Source organism: Vulpes vulpes, chromosome 2, assembly GCF_048418805.1.
Source record: "Vulpes vulpes isolate BD-2025 chromosome 2, VulVul3, whole genome shotgun sequence".
In the NCBI taxonomy this organism is placed as follows: Eukaryota; Metazoa; Chordata; class Mammalia; order Carnivora; family Canidae; genus Vulpes; species Vulpes vulpes.
The window spans coordinates 51,430,835-51,447,743 of NC_132781.1; the positions used below are offsets into that span (position 1 = coordinate 51,430,835).

The 16,909-nt window shown below is 45.8% G+C and overlaps 1 protein-coding gene across 2 annotated transcripts in view; it reads left to right on the forward strand.

Annotated features, from left to right (window-relative positions):
* The window catches only part of AK8 (adenylate kinase 8), a 129,351-nt gene that overhangs the window by 39,452 nt on the left and 72,990 nt on the right, over nucleotides 1–16,909 (forward strand). For both annotated transcript variants that reach the window (XM_072748275.1, XM_026009562.2), the window contains exons 6-9: nucleotides 5,435–5,516; nucleotides 6,036–6,107; nucleotides 7,102–7,302; nucleotides 10,596–10,727. In XM_072748275.1, the coding sequence (XP_072604376.1) occupies nucleotides 5,435–5,516; nucleotides 6,036–6,107; nucleotides 7,102–7,302; nucleotides 10,596–10,727 (487 nt within the window). The remainder of the gene's footprint in view (nucleotides 1–5,434; nucleotides 5,517–6,035; nucleotides 6,108–7,101; nucleotides 7,303–10,595; nucleotides 10,728–16,909) is intronic.

The window sequence follows — 16,909 nt, forward strand, 5'->3', positions numbered from 1 at the left end:
GTGTAGAGATTACTTAACAATAAAATCTTTAAGAAAGGAATGCTTGGGTGGCTGTCAGTTGAGCATCTGACTCTTGATTTAGGCTCAGGTCGTAATCTCTGGGTCATGAGATTGAACCTCACATGAGGTTCCATGCTCAGTGGGGAGTCTGCTTGAGATTCTTTCTCTCTCCCTCTGCCTCTTCCCTGACTCGAGCTCTCATGTGCCCTCTCTCTCTCTTCCAAATAAATAAGTAAATAAAACCTATAAAAATATTTTTTTAAAAGTTCTATAAACTTAAATAGGATTCCTTCTTGCAAGTAGGTAGAGAAAAAGAGCCTAGTTCATCTTTCTCAAAATTATGATACAACTAGCCACTTCTTTGTTGCTTGTTTTGTGGGTGTTTCCGTAGGGTCCTTTTTTTTTTTTTTAATTATTTATTCATGGGAGACACAAAGGGAGAGGCAGAAACATAGGCAGAGGGAGAAGCAGGCTTCCTGCAGGGAGCCTGATATGGGACTTGATCCCAGGACCCCAGGATCACGCCCTGAGCCTGATGCTCAATCACTGAGCCACCCAAGTGCCCCTGACTTAGGGTTCTTATTTAAATACCCCAACAGGTATGGGCTAGACTGTGGTTATTGCCCTACTTTTCAGGTAAGGAGAACACAGCCAGGGGCTTTGAGGTGACCAGTTGGAAGTTACCCAATTGGTGATGGCACAGCAGATTCCAAAGCCCCTGCCTTTCAGCAGCAGATAATCTGACACCCTAAAGGGCAAGTCCTATTTCTGAAGAGGTGGGAGCACACCACAGATATGCTATGAAATGTTAGGGAGGAATGTTGTTGGATTCCCCATGTCATTCATTTCCAACCAGAACCACTGTGTCTGAACCTGAGAATGAGACATTACCCCAGGAAGTGTGTTGTCTCCACAGGGGGCTATCTTGATGTCATCCCAGCCTTGGAGATGGGACAGGATTGGTCCATCTGTGGACAGAACAGGGTGGTCTTCAGACTGGGTTTTCCTTTGCAGAGCAGTTTCGGGGGGGGGGGGCACCAATGACATTTGACGTGAATTTGACTTGAAAATATATCTGTATATTTTTAGCTATTTGGGAACATTCATATCTATGTGTGCCAAATTTTAACAGTTAAAAGCTTGCTAGGCTTTTAACCTGCAAACCTAGGAATACCGACTGTCCTGGATCTGCATGTGTGTATGGAGTGCCACACTTGTGTCGCTGATGAGCAAGAGTGGGGCTCAGCACAGTTGGTTTTTGAGAGGAGTCACTCAGCGTGCTCAGCCTGTTCTGAGCATGTGCATTACTGCCAGGGTGTGCGCAAAAGGCCAAGTAGAGCCCAGGGCACACCCTGTTGGTGGCAGAGCCCGTGCTTAGGAGCAAGTTAAGAAACAGCCCCTTCCCATCATGGCCCTGGCCTGATCCTATTTACTGATTCAAGACTTCTTGCCTTGCCAGAATTTACAGCCATTAACTTCCTCTCAACCAAAACTGCAGTTTCTCCTTGAAAGTAGAGTCCATTCTGCAACTGGGTAGTTGCATAGCACCTCTATAAATGCAAGAGCTCTGGGAAGGATGATCTTTTTTGAGTGCTAAGCCTGGTGCTTCCATCCTAAGGATTCTGCTATACTCATATACTTGAGTGTGGTCAGGAATCCCAGCAGGTGTTACATATTGTTTGAGTTTAGTTAAACTTTGAAATAAAAATTCTTGTTGGTCATCTTTCAGATGAGTTGGATACGAAGGCATCCTAAGATTATATGGCAGGCTACGGTGTCCAGGGCTTGTATAAGCCAAAGGAACTGATACTGGGGCAATCTGATGTCAACTTTTGGGTATATATTAAAAGAGTCTCCTTGTTCTCACAGATCACCTTTACAACACATCAGTTTGCCAAATCGACCTTTTCAGTTGCATTTCTTTCTGACTGGTAATCTCTCTCTTCTTTTTTCCTTTCTTTTATATGTTGGGAAATCACAGAGCACTTCATTAGAAAGAAGAGAGATGGCTGGTGGGTCTGGGTGCGTCTCATGATACTTCCCCTGGTTCAGACTTGAGCTGAGTGGATCTGATTCACCAAGTCCAAATCTTCAGCTTCAGATCACCCCCTCAGGACTGTGAGCAATCAGGATTCAGCTCCAGGGAACGTCTGCTGTGGAGCCTCCCGCATCTGCAGTTGGAGCTGGGAGCCAGGGAAGGGGCATCCCAGGGGAAGCACCCCCCACTCTGGTCTTCAGAAGAGAGGGGAGGAGACCAGGGGCAATGCATCAGAAAGGCAGAGGACCCAGAGGGCAAGAGTTTTACTGCGTGAAGCTGCTAATTGTGCTTTAATAATAGTCAGGAGGGCAAGAAAGGCCAGTGTTCACACAGAGCAGGACAGCCCGCTCTGCGTCGGGCCGTGCTCTTCTGGGCCTCGCCAAGTTCCCTAGGCTGGCTGGCTGCGTTCTTTCCCTTTTTTTCATCTGTGACATCTGCTCGGTGCTTGTCCCTCCTGTGATCCCGTACCCCTCGCAGCTGTGCAGAACTCCAGCTCTGCCCTGGTGCGTGGAGTGCCCTGAGCATACGGCCTTTTTGATGTGTGATAAAACAGAACCAAGCCACGGGGGTATGGCGAGCGAAGGCATCAGAATATCAATTAACCTGCTCTGAACAAAGCTACGGCTCCAGAGTGGAATAGACATTTCACTGAAGTGTCAGGAAGATGGATAATGTATTCTAATTAGGGATTGACTGATACCTCTGCATTCAGCCACTCCTGGTAGTCAGACCCATGAACCTAATGAGTGTCCCATCATGGCACTGGCTGGGTACTATTTACTGATTTATGACTCCTTGCTTTGCCAGATTTTGCAGCCATTAACTTGCTCCCAACCAACACTGCCGTTTCCCCTGGAAAGAGCCGTCCATTCTGCCACTGGGTAGTTGCACAGGGTAGTTGCACAGCACCTCTGTAAATGCAAGAGTTCTGGGAAGGAGGATATTTTCCGAGCACAAAGCCTGGTACCTCCACCTTAAGGATGCCCCAGGACCTATGCTGCCTGCTTCAGTGGCCTTGGTTACTACCCTCCCTTCCCAGGAGAACTGGCTTGGGCCCATGTGGAGATGAGGGGTCTCCATGGCTGCCTTTCCCACCAAGCACGAGGCTGTACTAATGGGGCATGAGTGCTGCCCTAAGGGGTCCCTTAGGGACCTTACTGCCTGGGTGATCACACATCCCCTTGAGTCTGAAAGAGCAACCCTGGAGAGCCAGTGGCCTGGGATTCACTTCAGAGCACCCCCTCCCTTGCCTCTTTTGAAAATTTCACATCCACACCAGAATGACGCACCAGTGAGGCTAGGCTAATTAGGGAGATGTTCCTCATTTTGCTGCACTTTTCCTGTGTAATTGGAAGGCCCGCTTTCTCCAGCGAGAAGTCGGTGAGAGCTGTTCCCCTGAATAGTTCTAAAAGCTTTGGACCACATACTGATACAGCTGCAATTTATGGGCAAGATTATAATGATTGCTCCTTAATGCAATATTAAAAGCGAAGGTCTTTTCTTGGTGCTGAGTGGAGACGGAGTTCCAACCTTCTTTCAGCTTCAAAAAAGGAACTCGAAATAATCCCCAGCCCCTATACTAGAAGAAGCAATTGGTGGGCTCCCAGCCCCTCCCTCCAAATAGAGAAAAAATAAGGGGGTCTGAACGTAGCTAAAGTTCAGAAAATTTTGGTTGGGCTTCCAGAGCTGCGAGCGGGAGCTCTCAGATGCCTTGCCTCCCAGCTCCTCTGGTGGTGAGCACATCTGTAGGTGTTTGCTCTTCTTAAGAGCAGCAGCCCAGCTCCAGGCTGGCTATAACAAGGACTTGAGGGAGCAAAAGGCTGTTAAGAATTTTTTTTGCACTTTTGCTTCATTAGTTCTAGAAACCAAGGTTCCGTAGGCTGCCCGTTTTCCTGCATAATTTAAGAAATTAATGAAAGCATGCCTGATTTTTCCAACACTCTTTACTCTGTAAATTTGTTTAGTCTTTTTTTTTAACTGTCAGTGGAGGACGTTGGAACCTAAATATTTTAATATTGAAGAAATACAGGGCCTTTTCTGCTTAGTTCCTTTTTTAGGAATACAGGTGTTCTATAAATTAGATGTTCTGGGTTTTAAATGAGCTTGAATCTGAGTTCATCCCTATAGGTCCACTGTCTGACCTTAAAGCAACCAAGTTCTCCCAATGACTCCAGGGAAAGGTCTATGGTGAGGGAACCAGTGTCAGAAACTGCAGCTTCTGGGATAGTCACCCAACTGCCTTGCAGCAGAGGGAAGGCCTGAAACAGCTGCTTTATTTCACCTTCTTTAGGTAAAGAGCTCACTTTACCTAATAATCTGGACATCAAATATAAACCATTAAAAAGTGTGTGTGTGTGTAACTCTAGACTCCTGGGACTTGAAAGGACTTTAGAAATTATTTGATGTGAACTTTGCTGAGGGGTATTAAAAAAAATCAACTTACACAAATGGGAGGGGAAGATACTGATGTTGTGAAAGTGTCAGTTCTTCATACATTGATACATTTAATGTCATTCCAAAATGTTAGCAGAATTTCTAGTTTTGAACTTGCTTGGCAGAACTTCTAGTTTTGAACTTGCAAAATATTTTTGCTGCCTACTTGGAAGAACAAATTTTTAAAAATTTTTTAAACTATTTTTTAAAAAGATTTTATTTGGGAGCAAGAGAGAGCACACAAGTGGGGGGAGGGGCAGAGGGAGAGGGAGAAGCAGATTCCCCACTGAACATGGAGCTGATGTGGGACTCGATCCCAGGACCCTGGGATCATGACCTGAGTCTAAGGCAGAAGCTTAACCAACTGAACCACCCAGGCACCCCAAGCCCAGGTCTCTTAAAGCTCCAAGTTTTGGTGCCTCTTCTTAAGAGAGTAGGGTTTTGTTTTGACTCAATTGGTTCCTCCTCCCAGGATCCCCCATCTGAGAAACTCTCTTTATGAAATAATCCACAAGATGGAAAGAGCCATATGCACATAACTGTTAATCACAGCATTATTTATGATCACAAGAATTATTAGCAGTTGAAATGTTCCATCATGGGGTGTGGCTAAGTGACTGTGGCATGCTCACTGGTGGGACATTGTATAGACACTGAAAATAATGGCAATGCAGAGGCATGCCGATATGAGAAAGTGTTTTGGTAGCCATAATGTGTGATGGAAAAAATCAGGACATAAAATATGTATGTAGTGATTCTAGTCATAAATATAAGATTCAGAAGGGGATGTAACAATAGGAATGTACTTGTTAAGTTCTAATGTGGCTGTCAGAAACATTTACTTTTTTTGTCCTTAAAGTTCTAGTTTTTCTATAAAGCTATATTGCTCCTTTTAGAATTCCAAAAAAAAAAAAAATCTAAAAAATAAAGATAGATGAGCACCTTTCTAAATTCTCTGTCTAGGGCTGGATTCTGGATGGCATCCCTGCAACTCGGGAGCAGGCCCTGATGATCCAGACCATCGGGATCACCCCCAGACATGTCAGTGAGTAGCGTGCGAAAGGCCCTCCCACCAGAGCTGCAGTCCCCAGACCCCAGGAGTGAGGACCCTGCTCTGTGTTGCTGGTTCCCGGTGCCCACTCTCAGCCCCGTACCATCCAAGACCCAGCAGGAAAGAGGAGGACAGCACAGTTGAATTTTTCACAAAGCTAAAGGCCTTCAGGGATTGCTCTTAGAGAAAGGGGGTTTTGCTTTGGCCCTGGTGGTTCCTTGTTGCAGGAATCCCATTTCTGAGAAACTCTCTTTAGGAAATAATCCAAAATATGGCAAGAACATTCTGCACAAGAGCATTACAGTGAAAATTGTTAGATGAGATGTTCAAGTGTGGGCTGTCTGCTGTCCTGAGACTGAAGATCTCTCGGAGGGATTCTCAAGGGTGGGGATGGGTGTTGTGTTAGTGTTGTTACACAAGAGAGACATAAGACAAGCTATTGGCCCATGAGATCCAAAGGTTTGGGACCTGCTACCTGACATGTCAGTTGTGCTGTTGTCCTTCTCCATTCAGTTGCTCTGAGCGCTCCAGACACTGTCCTGATTGAGAGAAACCTGGGGAAGAGAATCGACCCTCAAACAGGAGGTATGACATCTCCACCCCTACCCCTGCCCCATGGAGTTTCAGAGGCGATCTGTGATTGATGATTATCCAAGGAACGGTCCCAACCACCATCTATGGAGCCCTTCTCCACTCAGGGCATGGGCAGATGGCCACATGGGGGCCACGTAGGCGAGCACAGGCTCAGATGCTACAGGCTGGACTCGGAGCGGGAGGTCACTTGGGATATGATGAACCCCAGCAGAGCAGGAGTTGAGGCCCCAGGGGCTGAAAGGAGGAGCCCTGTTAGTGTGGAGATGGGTTTCAGCTCCCAAAGACCAGGCAGTTCAGCAGGGGCCCGGAGCCCTTGACCTCTGGCCTGAGGCTTTGGCAGCAGACAGACCAGGGTTCATAGACCCTGGCCTCACCCCCTTCCATCTGTGTGATGTGGGATGAGCTGCCCAACGTTGCCAAGACTCAGTTTTCTTTCCTGTACGTGGGTGAGATCTACCTTGTGATCTGATTGCCATGAGGACAAGCGTGTGCAGGTGATGCCCAGGGGGGTGAGCACTCAGGAGCCACAGCCATGCTTCCTGGTGCCAAAAATCCTCATCTGTTTATTATTATTATTATTATTATTATTATTATTATTATTATTATTATTTTAGGATTTATTTATTTGAGAGAGAGAGAAAGAGAGCACAAGTGGGAGGGGCAGAGGGAAAAAGAATCCTGAGCAGACTGCTGAGCTCAGGGCCCAACGCAGGGCCTGATGCCATGACCCTGAGATCACAACCTGAGTGGAAAGCAAGAGTTGGTTGCTCAACTGACAGAGCCACCCAGGCACCCCCTCATCCTTTTGTTATTGTTAATAGAGACATAGGAGCAGCACCAGACCAAAGTGTATCCTGCACAGTTTAGGGTGAATGAATATGCCTAGGATTCACACAGGCTGTGGATTTCACACCGGCCAGATGCAGTGCTGGCCTTGGCAACCCCTGGGTGGGTGAGTCTAACCCTGTACATCTCCCCCTTGCAGAGATTTATCACACCACCTTTGACTGGCCCCCCGAATCTGAAATTCAGAACCGGCTGGTGGTGCCGGGGGGTATCTCAGAGCTGGAGACAGCACAGAAACTGCTGGAGTATCACAGGAACATCATCAGGATCCTCCCGGCTTACCCCAAAATCCTGAAAGTCATCAATGCCGACCAGCCATGTGTGGATGTCTTCTACCAGGGTAAACACGGATGGCAGTGGGTCCCGCATGCACTTTGACCCTCCTCATCCCAGTGTCACTTAATATGGCAGCGATGCCAGTGACCAGGCTGTGCCTGAGACCCTGGGAATCAAGTCACGGGTGGCCCAGATTCCCTGCTCAGAGACCCTGGGTGAGGTTCTGTACTCTGGTGAGAGGAGTGTGGGAGCAAGTTTTGCCTTGGGGGTGAGGGAGAAGGAAGAGAAAATTTATAAAAATTAAAATACAAACGTATGAACAGAACCCACTCAACCACAAAAAAATATCACCCAAACCTGCAATGCAACTTGGGGGTCATGATTCCATTTAAAGCAAGGTTAAGGGCAGCCCCGGTGGCCCAGCGGTTTAGTGCCTCCTTCAGCCCAGGTGTGATCCTGAAGACCCAGGATTGAGTCCCGCGTCGGGCTCCCTGCATGGAGCCTGCTTCTCCCTCTGCCTGTGTCTCTGCCTCCCTCTCTCTCTGTGTCTGTCATGAATAAATAAATAAAATCTTTTTTAAGAAATAAAAATAAAATAAAGCAAGGGTAAGCAGCCCCACGCCTGGTACTGCACTGTTGTTGGAGCAGTAGCAAAGGCTCACAGAAAGTGGCTGGAGCAGGTGCATGTGTGTGTGGGAGGTGGGATGGGGTGGGGAGCCAGGAGCCTCGTGTTTAAATCTCACCTCCACTACACATCAGCTGTGCGGTCTCTGGCAACTCTTTTACCCCTCTGGGCCTCAATTTTGTCATCCCTAAAATGGGAACAAAAATCATGTCTTCCTCCCAGACTTGGGTGAGGATTACATGGGGATTCTGCAGACCACGTATCCACAGCCATGAGTCTGGCAGCTGGTGCAGAGGAGTGCTCATAAGTGTCAGGCATCATTGCTATTGGGACTCCACATCCTGTCCAGAAAGGCGAAGGAAAGTTAGAATGATGAGATCCCAGGGCAACCGAATTATAATTTATTATTGTCTCTACATCAAATTATCCCCTCCTATGCAATGCCAGGTAAATGACACAATAAAAATGCCAGCATGGGTATCTAAGATACTTGATGGTTAACAACAGCCCTTTTTGGTATATTGTCTCAAATCTCTTTAAGAAAATTTGTGTTGTGGTGGGGAGATGCTTCTGAGCCCCCAGCCCCCACCTGCTGGTGGACTTCACTTTCCTGAGAGCCCAAGGTTGGCACAGCTCAGTCACCTGGTGGGGGGATGTCTAGCAAACATCTCTATGTTGAAACAAGCCAGGCTGTGGATACCCTACAGTTTTCCAGTGATTTTGCATCTCGGAAGGGTCTTTAGTAGCAAACACTGCGCTCTGAAGATAAACAACCACAACATTTATCTTATGGCATGATTCTGAATTTACACATTAATTACCTCCAAATTACTTAATTAAATTTAAAAGTTCATATGATCATTCATAAAGAATTCATGCCTGGAATTGTAAATAAAAATGTGAGTGTCTGCATATTAATTATTATTAATTAATAATGCAGACAGATAAATTGAAAATTGGAATGCAAAATTCTCTCTGTGTTGTTTTTTTAATCTCTCTGCAGTGCATCCAGCAACCACATATTTTTAAAAAGAATAATTAGATGTTGAGACTGTCTGGGGGATCATTACTTCTAATTAACTTAGTTATTTACTGTAAATTAAGCATCATTTGTAAGCAGGCTGCTTTGCCTGTAGCGTTTGTGCATTTCAGATGTGCTGGATCATGGCAGTTTTGAGGATGGAGGGGTTTGCTTGCATGGCTTCCTCCAGCTTATTCTCAGGGGCAGAAAATATTACCCAGGCAGCAGGTTCATAAGAGCCCTCCCAGCCCTGCCAGTTCTCTGTAAAACGGAGCAAGAATAATACATCTCTCGTGGGAATGTGCACCAACCGAGTAAGAGCATGTCCTCAGAGTATTTTGCCTAGCAGTTCCCACAAGCTGGTGTGTGAGATATTACGATGACAATGATGAATAACGCAACCTTTAAGATAGTCGATTAACTTACCTGTACCTTTAGTTCTAAAAACGAGGGGAATTGTGATATTTGTAATGATCCTTCCAATTTAAAAAAATCCTACAAAGATTTGAAAGGTCAAAATTCATACAGTGAACAGCACAGGGCTTCTCATTTGTCCCCCTATTCCCACCCTGGGGACATTTGGCAACGTCTGGAGAGATTTGTTGTCACAACTCGGAAGTGTGCTACTGGCACCTGGTGGATATGCCCAAAATATTGCGAGGGCGAGGTTGGCAAACCCTGCAGCACCTGTCTCTTGATTCAGGGGCACCAGGTCCCTGAAGGTGGCATGGTGGCTCAGCCCCTTACTGGGGCAGAACCCACTGAAGGCAGGACAGCCATCAGAGGGCCATGAATGGCTGACCTTTCGCAGGATGCTCTGGGTCCCTGGCAGGAGGTGAGGCTGGGGAGGGAGCCCCTGTTTTGATGTCAGCCACTGGAGAGCTGGCACTGGCTCTCGGCCTCAGCAGGTTCCAAATGGCTGCCTGTAACAGTCTCCTCAACTGCTCTCAGTGCATCCCCTATGCTCAGGTCAGGGGGACCTCGTTTGATGTTGTCATCCAGTGCCCTCCACGGTGCAGTTGCCTCAGTGTTGGGGACACTGGCCCCATGTCCCTACTTCCTTGTTCATCAAATGCCAGGGCATGCCATGGGCCAGGCAAGCAGCTGCATCTGCCTACTCTTGGGACTTATTTGATCACTGCCTCTTTGGAGACTCCCAACAAAGTTGGTGTCACTGGAGCACAGATGAAATTATTCTCTACCAATTCCTGAGTCCTTTAGAAGTCCCCATGTGCAAGGCCTGATGCATTTATCAATCAAAGTCTACATCTGACACTGAGAGACTGGCCTGGTCCTGGGCTTCATTCAGGCTGGAGGCTCAGCCCAGATTCAGTTTGGAAACATCCCAACCCATCAAGTATGTGTCCTGTGTCCTGGGACCAGGACGCCAGTTCACCCCAGCAGCACACCCAGCCCCCTTCAACCAGGAGGGAAAGGCAGGTGTCCTAGAGGAACTGCAGGGTGGACAGGCTCAGAGAGTGGCTTCTGTGGATCCACTGCCCCCTCTATCTTCATGCCCAGGCCTGAAGCAGAAATCTTTCCCCTTCCTGTAGCCTCACCCCGTGGCCACTAGCAGCCACACGGAGGGTTTCCTGGAGCTGTAAATGAGAGAAAGAATCCCTGCTGTTCAAAGAGTCCTCATACCGGTTCTGTAAGCTAGTTTCCTTTCTTTGTGATCTGAGTTTACTATCCTCATATCCTCTCTTTCCAGCTCTGACCTATGTCCAAACCAACCATCGATCAAATGCCCCATTCACCCCACGGGTGCTGCTTTTCGGGCCCATGGGCAGTGGGAAGAGTCTGCAGGCTGCCCTCCTGGCCCAGAAGTACGGCCTCGTCAACGGTGAGTGCCCTGGCCATGCTGTTTCCAGAGCCTTCTCCCGCCCACTGCCTTCCTGAGCTTTCTGGCCTTATGAGGGTGGTGAGGAGCAAAATCGCTTCTCTTTCTCGCTCTCTGCTGTCAACAGCCTTCAGATATTCCATCTTTACAGGGATGGCTTTTGTTCCTCACAAAGAATATGGCCAATAAAAGCATTAACCAATAAAAAGGTGTCCGCAGCCCCAAAAGCCAGCACATTTTTCACTCATTGTTCGTTCTAGCCTTCGAAGCAGTGGCTATTTTGTGCTTTGCACAAGGGGCACTTCCTCCAGCCCCCGTGGCCTCCCTGGAAGCCACAGCCCTTGTATAATCTGGAGCTGCTGTTGATTTATTTTCTCCAGTCCCATTTGGCTCCCCGAACCCAGGTCAGTGTTTTCACAGGCAAACAGTCTGAGCCAGACATAGACTTCTTGCTCGTGTAGTTTCAATAAATATTTTACCAGGAGGAGAGAAAAGATTGAAGTCAGTTTCTCCAGGCCTGTCCTGAGGTGGTCCCAGGCAGTCTCAGGAGCCAGCCGCCTTCAGGAAGATGAAGCCAGAAAGGAGGAAGAGTCAGAGCAGACACACAGGGCGGCTGCAGGGAGCACAAGAACTGCTGTCACCATGTCACCACCGACATAACTTCCAGTGAATGCTCCACAAGCCTGAGTTACCTCTGGTTATGAGGGAAAAAAGATCCCTGCACCCCAAATATAAAAATATGCATATATACACCTCCAAATTCTGCAGATACACCATACAAATATATGCATGTACAAACATGCACAGATATATATGTACCACCCTAGAAGGATCAGGCTTTGAAAAAAAAAAATGCTTTTCAGATGGGCCTCCTCCAATATAAAATCCCAGAGCGATGGACAGACTAGTCAGGAATCAGTAACAAAAATCGTACCCATGAAATAAAGCTAGGGAACTGAGCAATTATTCTGATTAGTAAAGAAAAATAGTCATAATCTCATTAATAGTCTTGTAAAAATGCTAAATAGTAGGACTCTGATTCGATTAGTATGGAGAAATAATCTCAAGGCCTCAGGATGAAAAATGCTTTTGCTTGTATGGATGGTTTGTTGTTGTTGTTGTTGATTAACTGCATTATTTAGGTAATTCCTTCTTTTGGTTTTACCTCTTGAAGTTTTATAAGGCAGACTTTGCAGCTCTGGTAGTGGCTCCTGTGGGAGGAGTGAGCCCCAGACTGCTTGCGGCTGCACCCACATGTTTATGGAGGGGGCTGTGGCACCAAGGGCAGGAAGTCTGGCCATAGGAGGAGCAGGAGTGGAGGGCGCCCCTAAAAGCCTCCACTCAATACCTTAACACAGCACAGGCCTTATTTTAATCACAATCACTGTGTTGTGTTTTGTTCATTCAAGAAAAGCATTTTTAAGTTTATGTTGTTTTCTGAGTACCAGTCACGAGAAATGAAATTATATGCCTAGATTTCTTCCAGAAATGAAAATAAGAAAGCTCAACATGGTTTCTGCTTTGTAGCTGAAGAGCCACTGGGGGGCTTTTTTTTCCCCAGTAATTGAGCTCAGAAAGTTCATAGTGGGGTGCCTGGGTGGTTCAGTGGGTGAAGCGTTGCCTTCGGCTCAGGTCATGATCCCAGGGTCCGGGGATGGATCCCCATGTTGGGCTCCCTGCTCAGCGGGTAGTCCACTTCTCCTTCTCCCTCTGCCCCTTTCCCTGGCTTGTGCTCTCTCTCTCTCTCTCAAATAAATAAATAAAATCTTTAAAAAAAAAAAAAAAGAAACTTCACATTTTTCAAATGCATTCTTGATAAGTACAAGAAATCACAAGAATTCAGTACACCGACCTGTGGGACCTCCAGTTGGCAGAGCCAAGCATGGCGCTGTCCACGGCGGTTTCTCTGCAGAGGCCTGTCTGTACCCAGAGCTTCTGGACTGCCTGCTCCCCCAGGGCCACTCCCTGGCTTGGCTCTCATCTCCCCATTTATGGATCATTCAGTTGTGGGAAAACAGCTCCAAATAAGCAAGCACCCCAATATTCACACCAACAAGACTGATTAGAAGATTTGTTTACAATTGGTGAGAATATAAAAAGGCACAACTTTTTGAAAGACAAAGGCACCATTGGTTGACTGTGAACCCTGCAAATCCTCAGGCCCAGTGGATGTCACCCTGTGGATTTTTTTTTAAAAGATTGAGGGGATCCCTGGGTGGCTCAGTGGTTTGGCACCTGCCTTCCGCCCATGGCGTGATCCTGGAGTCCCGCGATCAAGTCCTGCATCAGGCTCCATGCAGGGAGCCTGCTTCTCCCTCTGCCTGAGTCTCTACTTCTCTCTCTCTCTCTCTTTCTCTCTCTCTCTCTCTCTGTGTCTCTCATGAATAAGTTAATAAAATCTTTTAAAAAAATAAAAGATTGATAGATTGATTCATGAGAGAGAGGCAGAGACACAAGCAGAGGGAGAAGCAGGCTTCCTGCAGGGAGCCCGATGCGGGACTCGATCCTGGGACCACAACCTGAGCCAAAGGCAGACACTCAACCACTGAGCTGCCCAGGCATCCCTCACTCTGTGGATTTTATTCTACTGACACTCAGACCCTGAACAAGAGAGTGCATCATGAAAGTAGAGGCAACCCGAACTCAGTTAATAAGAGGCACAGTTAAGTAAGCTGTGAGAACCCCGTATACTAGAGCAAATTAGTGCTAGTATGTAATTATTACTTAAAATGAGAAGGCAGCTATTAAAAAGAGACCTGCAAAGTGACTCGATGTCCATGATCTCTTGTTTAATGAGGGAGGAGGTAGAGAGCTAGTCATTCAACAGTGTTCAGGGGATGATCTCATTTTTGTTTAAAAAGTGTGTTCATGAAAGGGAACCCTCTTACACTGTTGGTGGGAATGTGAACTGATGCAGCCACTCTGGAAAACTGTGTGGAGGTTCCTCAAAGAGTTAAAAATAGACCTGCCCTACGACCCAGCAATTGCACCGTTGGGGATTTACCCCAAAGATTCAGATGCAATGAAACGCCGGGACACCTGCACCATGATGTTTCTATCAGCAATGGCCACAATAGCCAAACTGTGGAAGGAGCCTCGGTGTCCATCGAAAGATGAATGGATAAAGAAGATGTGGTTTATGTATACAATGGAATATTACTCAGCAATTAGAAACGACAAATACCCACCATTTGCTTCAACGTGGATGGAACTGGAGGGTATTATGCTGAGTGATATAAGTCAATCGGAGAAGGACAAACAGTGTATGTTCTCATTCATTTGGGGAATATGAATAATAGTGAAAGGGAATATAAAGGAAGGGAAAAGAAATGTTGGGAAATATCAGGAAGGGAGACAGAACATAAAGACTCCTAACTCGGGGAAACGAACTAGGGGTGGTGGAAGGGGAGGAGGGTGGGTGTTGGAGGGGAATGGGTGACGGGCACTGAGGTGGACACTTGACGAGATGAGCACTGGGTGTTTTACTGTATGTTGGTAAATTGAACACCAATAAAAATTAATTAAAAAAATAAAAATAAATAAAACCACCATTTTGCACAAAAAAAAAAAAAGTGTGTTCATGTACACTCAGAGAACATCTGAAGGAACATCCACACATCAAACTGGCTGTCCCTGTACAGTGGCATATTATACAATTTGGATTTTTTTTTGCTATGAGCATGAATTTTCTATCCAGAGACAACCATGAAAGTTTTATGAAAATAACATAATCATAGGGGCAGCTGGCTGGCCCAGTTGGTAGTGCATGTGACTCTTGATCTCAGAGTTGTGAGTTTGAGCCCCACATTAGGTGTAGAGATTACTTAAAAAAATTTTTTTTAATTAAAATAAAAAATACATATAATCATCCCCATTGAGTGACTGCTATACACAGTAGAGGGAAGGTGTAGAAAGAATCAGAGAGAAACATAAGGATCCAGGTACACAGCTGGGCTGGGGCAGGGGGTGTGAACAAGGTAAGATGAGCTTATCCAACATAGTTCCAGGTCTGACTGTGTTCAGAGCCTTGGTGCTGGGAGCTGTTAGGAGAGAGGAGGCGGTTACATTGTTTTTTTCATAGGACATTGTGAAGTGAGGTTGTTGTAGGCAGGAGTGTTAAACCACTCTTTCCCAATATAAGCCCTGAACACTACACATTTTCCTCTAAATACCTCTTTAGCTGCATCTCACAAAATTTTAATGTGTTTTATCATTCAGCTCAAAATATCTTCTTATCTGCCTTGTGGTTTCTTGTTTGTTTGGTTTTTTTTTTAGATGTATTTATTTATTAGAGAGAGAGCATGCACAAGCAGGGGGGACAGAGGGAAAGAGAATCTCAAGCAGACTTGACACTGAGCGCAGAGCCTGACTCGGGGCTCGATCTCATGACCCTGCTAAATTCCCAAATTATTTGAGAATTTTCTAGATTTGAGGGAAGAGTATTGGTTTCTAATTCTACTGTGCTCAGAGAACATACCTTATATGATTTCAGTCCTTTGAAATTTATTGTTACTTTTTTATGGCTCAGCATAAAGAACATGTATTCTGGCATTGGTGGACATAATGCTACACACGTCAGTTAGGGTAAAATGTTTGATGCTGTTCAGATCTTCTGCGTCCTTCGTGATTTCTCACTACTATTACCTCAGTTACCAAGACATTAAAATCTCCAGCTCTGATTGTGGGTGAGTCTACTGCTCTGCCAGCCTCTGCTGTATGTCATTTGAAGCAGTGTTCCTGGGAGCACAGACACTGAGGACTGCTGTGTCTTCTTGATGAAATGACCCCTTTCTCATTAGAAAATGGTCCGCTGTCTCTCCAGGAAGACTCTTCCCGGAAGTGTACTTTGTCTGATAGTAACGGAGCCCCTCCAGCTCTCCTGTGATTGGTGTCTGTATGGAATATATTCTGTCTTCTTTCTTTTTAGATGATCTGTGTCTTAGATCCTAAGTATGTGTCTTGTACCCAACATACAATTGGGTCTTGCTTTCTTAAAATCCAGTCTGGGCATTTTCTGCCTTTTCATGAAAGTCTTTAGTACATCTCCATTTTGAGTAGTTTTTAGTAGGTTTCAAGCCTACCATCCTGGTTTTTTGTCTTCTGTCCCCTCATCTTTATTTCTCCTTTCCGGCCAACTGTTGGATTAACTAAATGTCATTTAGTAATGCATTTCATTTCCCCCATTGCCTTTTAAGCTGTGTCTTTCTGCTTTGTTCTGTTAGTAGCTGCTCTAGGGGTCATATGGCATCATTTATTTCTCACAGTGTGCCCTGACTTAATACTGTAACAGGAGGACCCACAACAGGCGTCTTTCCATTTCCCTCACTCTCTCTCATGTGCTATCTTCGGTCATACATTTCATTTCTTTTTTTTTTTCTTCATACATTTCATTTCTCTATGTGCTATCAACTCTGCAGTATATTGTAATTATTTTTGCCTTAGTCATTTGGCTCTTTTTAAAAAGATTTTATTTATTTATTTATTCATGAAAGACACACACAGAGAGAGGCAGAGACTCGGGTAGAGGGAGAAGCAGGCTTCTCACAGGGAGCCCAATGTGGGACTCAACCCTGGGACCCATGGTCACGCCCTGAGCTGAAGGCAGACACTCAACTGCTCAACCGCTGAGCCACCCAGGTGTCCCAGTCATTTGGTTTTTTAAGTGAAGCACAGGGGAAAGGCTCTGTTATGTACCCACACACATCAACACTTGTTTGTTTGGATCTACATTTCCATCTGTACCGTACTCTTTCTGCTTAAAGAACTTCCTTTAACATTTCTTGTTGTGCAGGTCTGCTGGCAACAAATTCTGCTTTCATCTGTCTGAAAATGTCTTTATTCCACCTCCATTCTTGAAGGACGCTTCTGCTGCACATAAAAATCTATGTTGACAGGTGTTTTCCTCTTAGCGCTTTAAACATGTCATCCCATTGTCTTACAGCTTGCGTTGCTTCTGATGAGAATTCAGAGATTATTTTTATCCTTGTTCCCCTACATATAAAGCATCTCCCCCACCCAGCTGCTTTCAATATTTTCTCTTTGTCTTTAGTTTTCAGAAATTTAACTATGAAGTTGTATCAAGGTGGGGTTTACTTTGTGTTTATTCTGCTTGGGTCTCAGAGATTCTCGGATCTGTGGATTGATATTTTTCATGACGTTTTGAAATGTTTTTCTTCAGTTTTTGA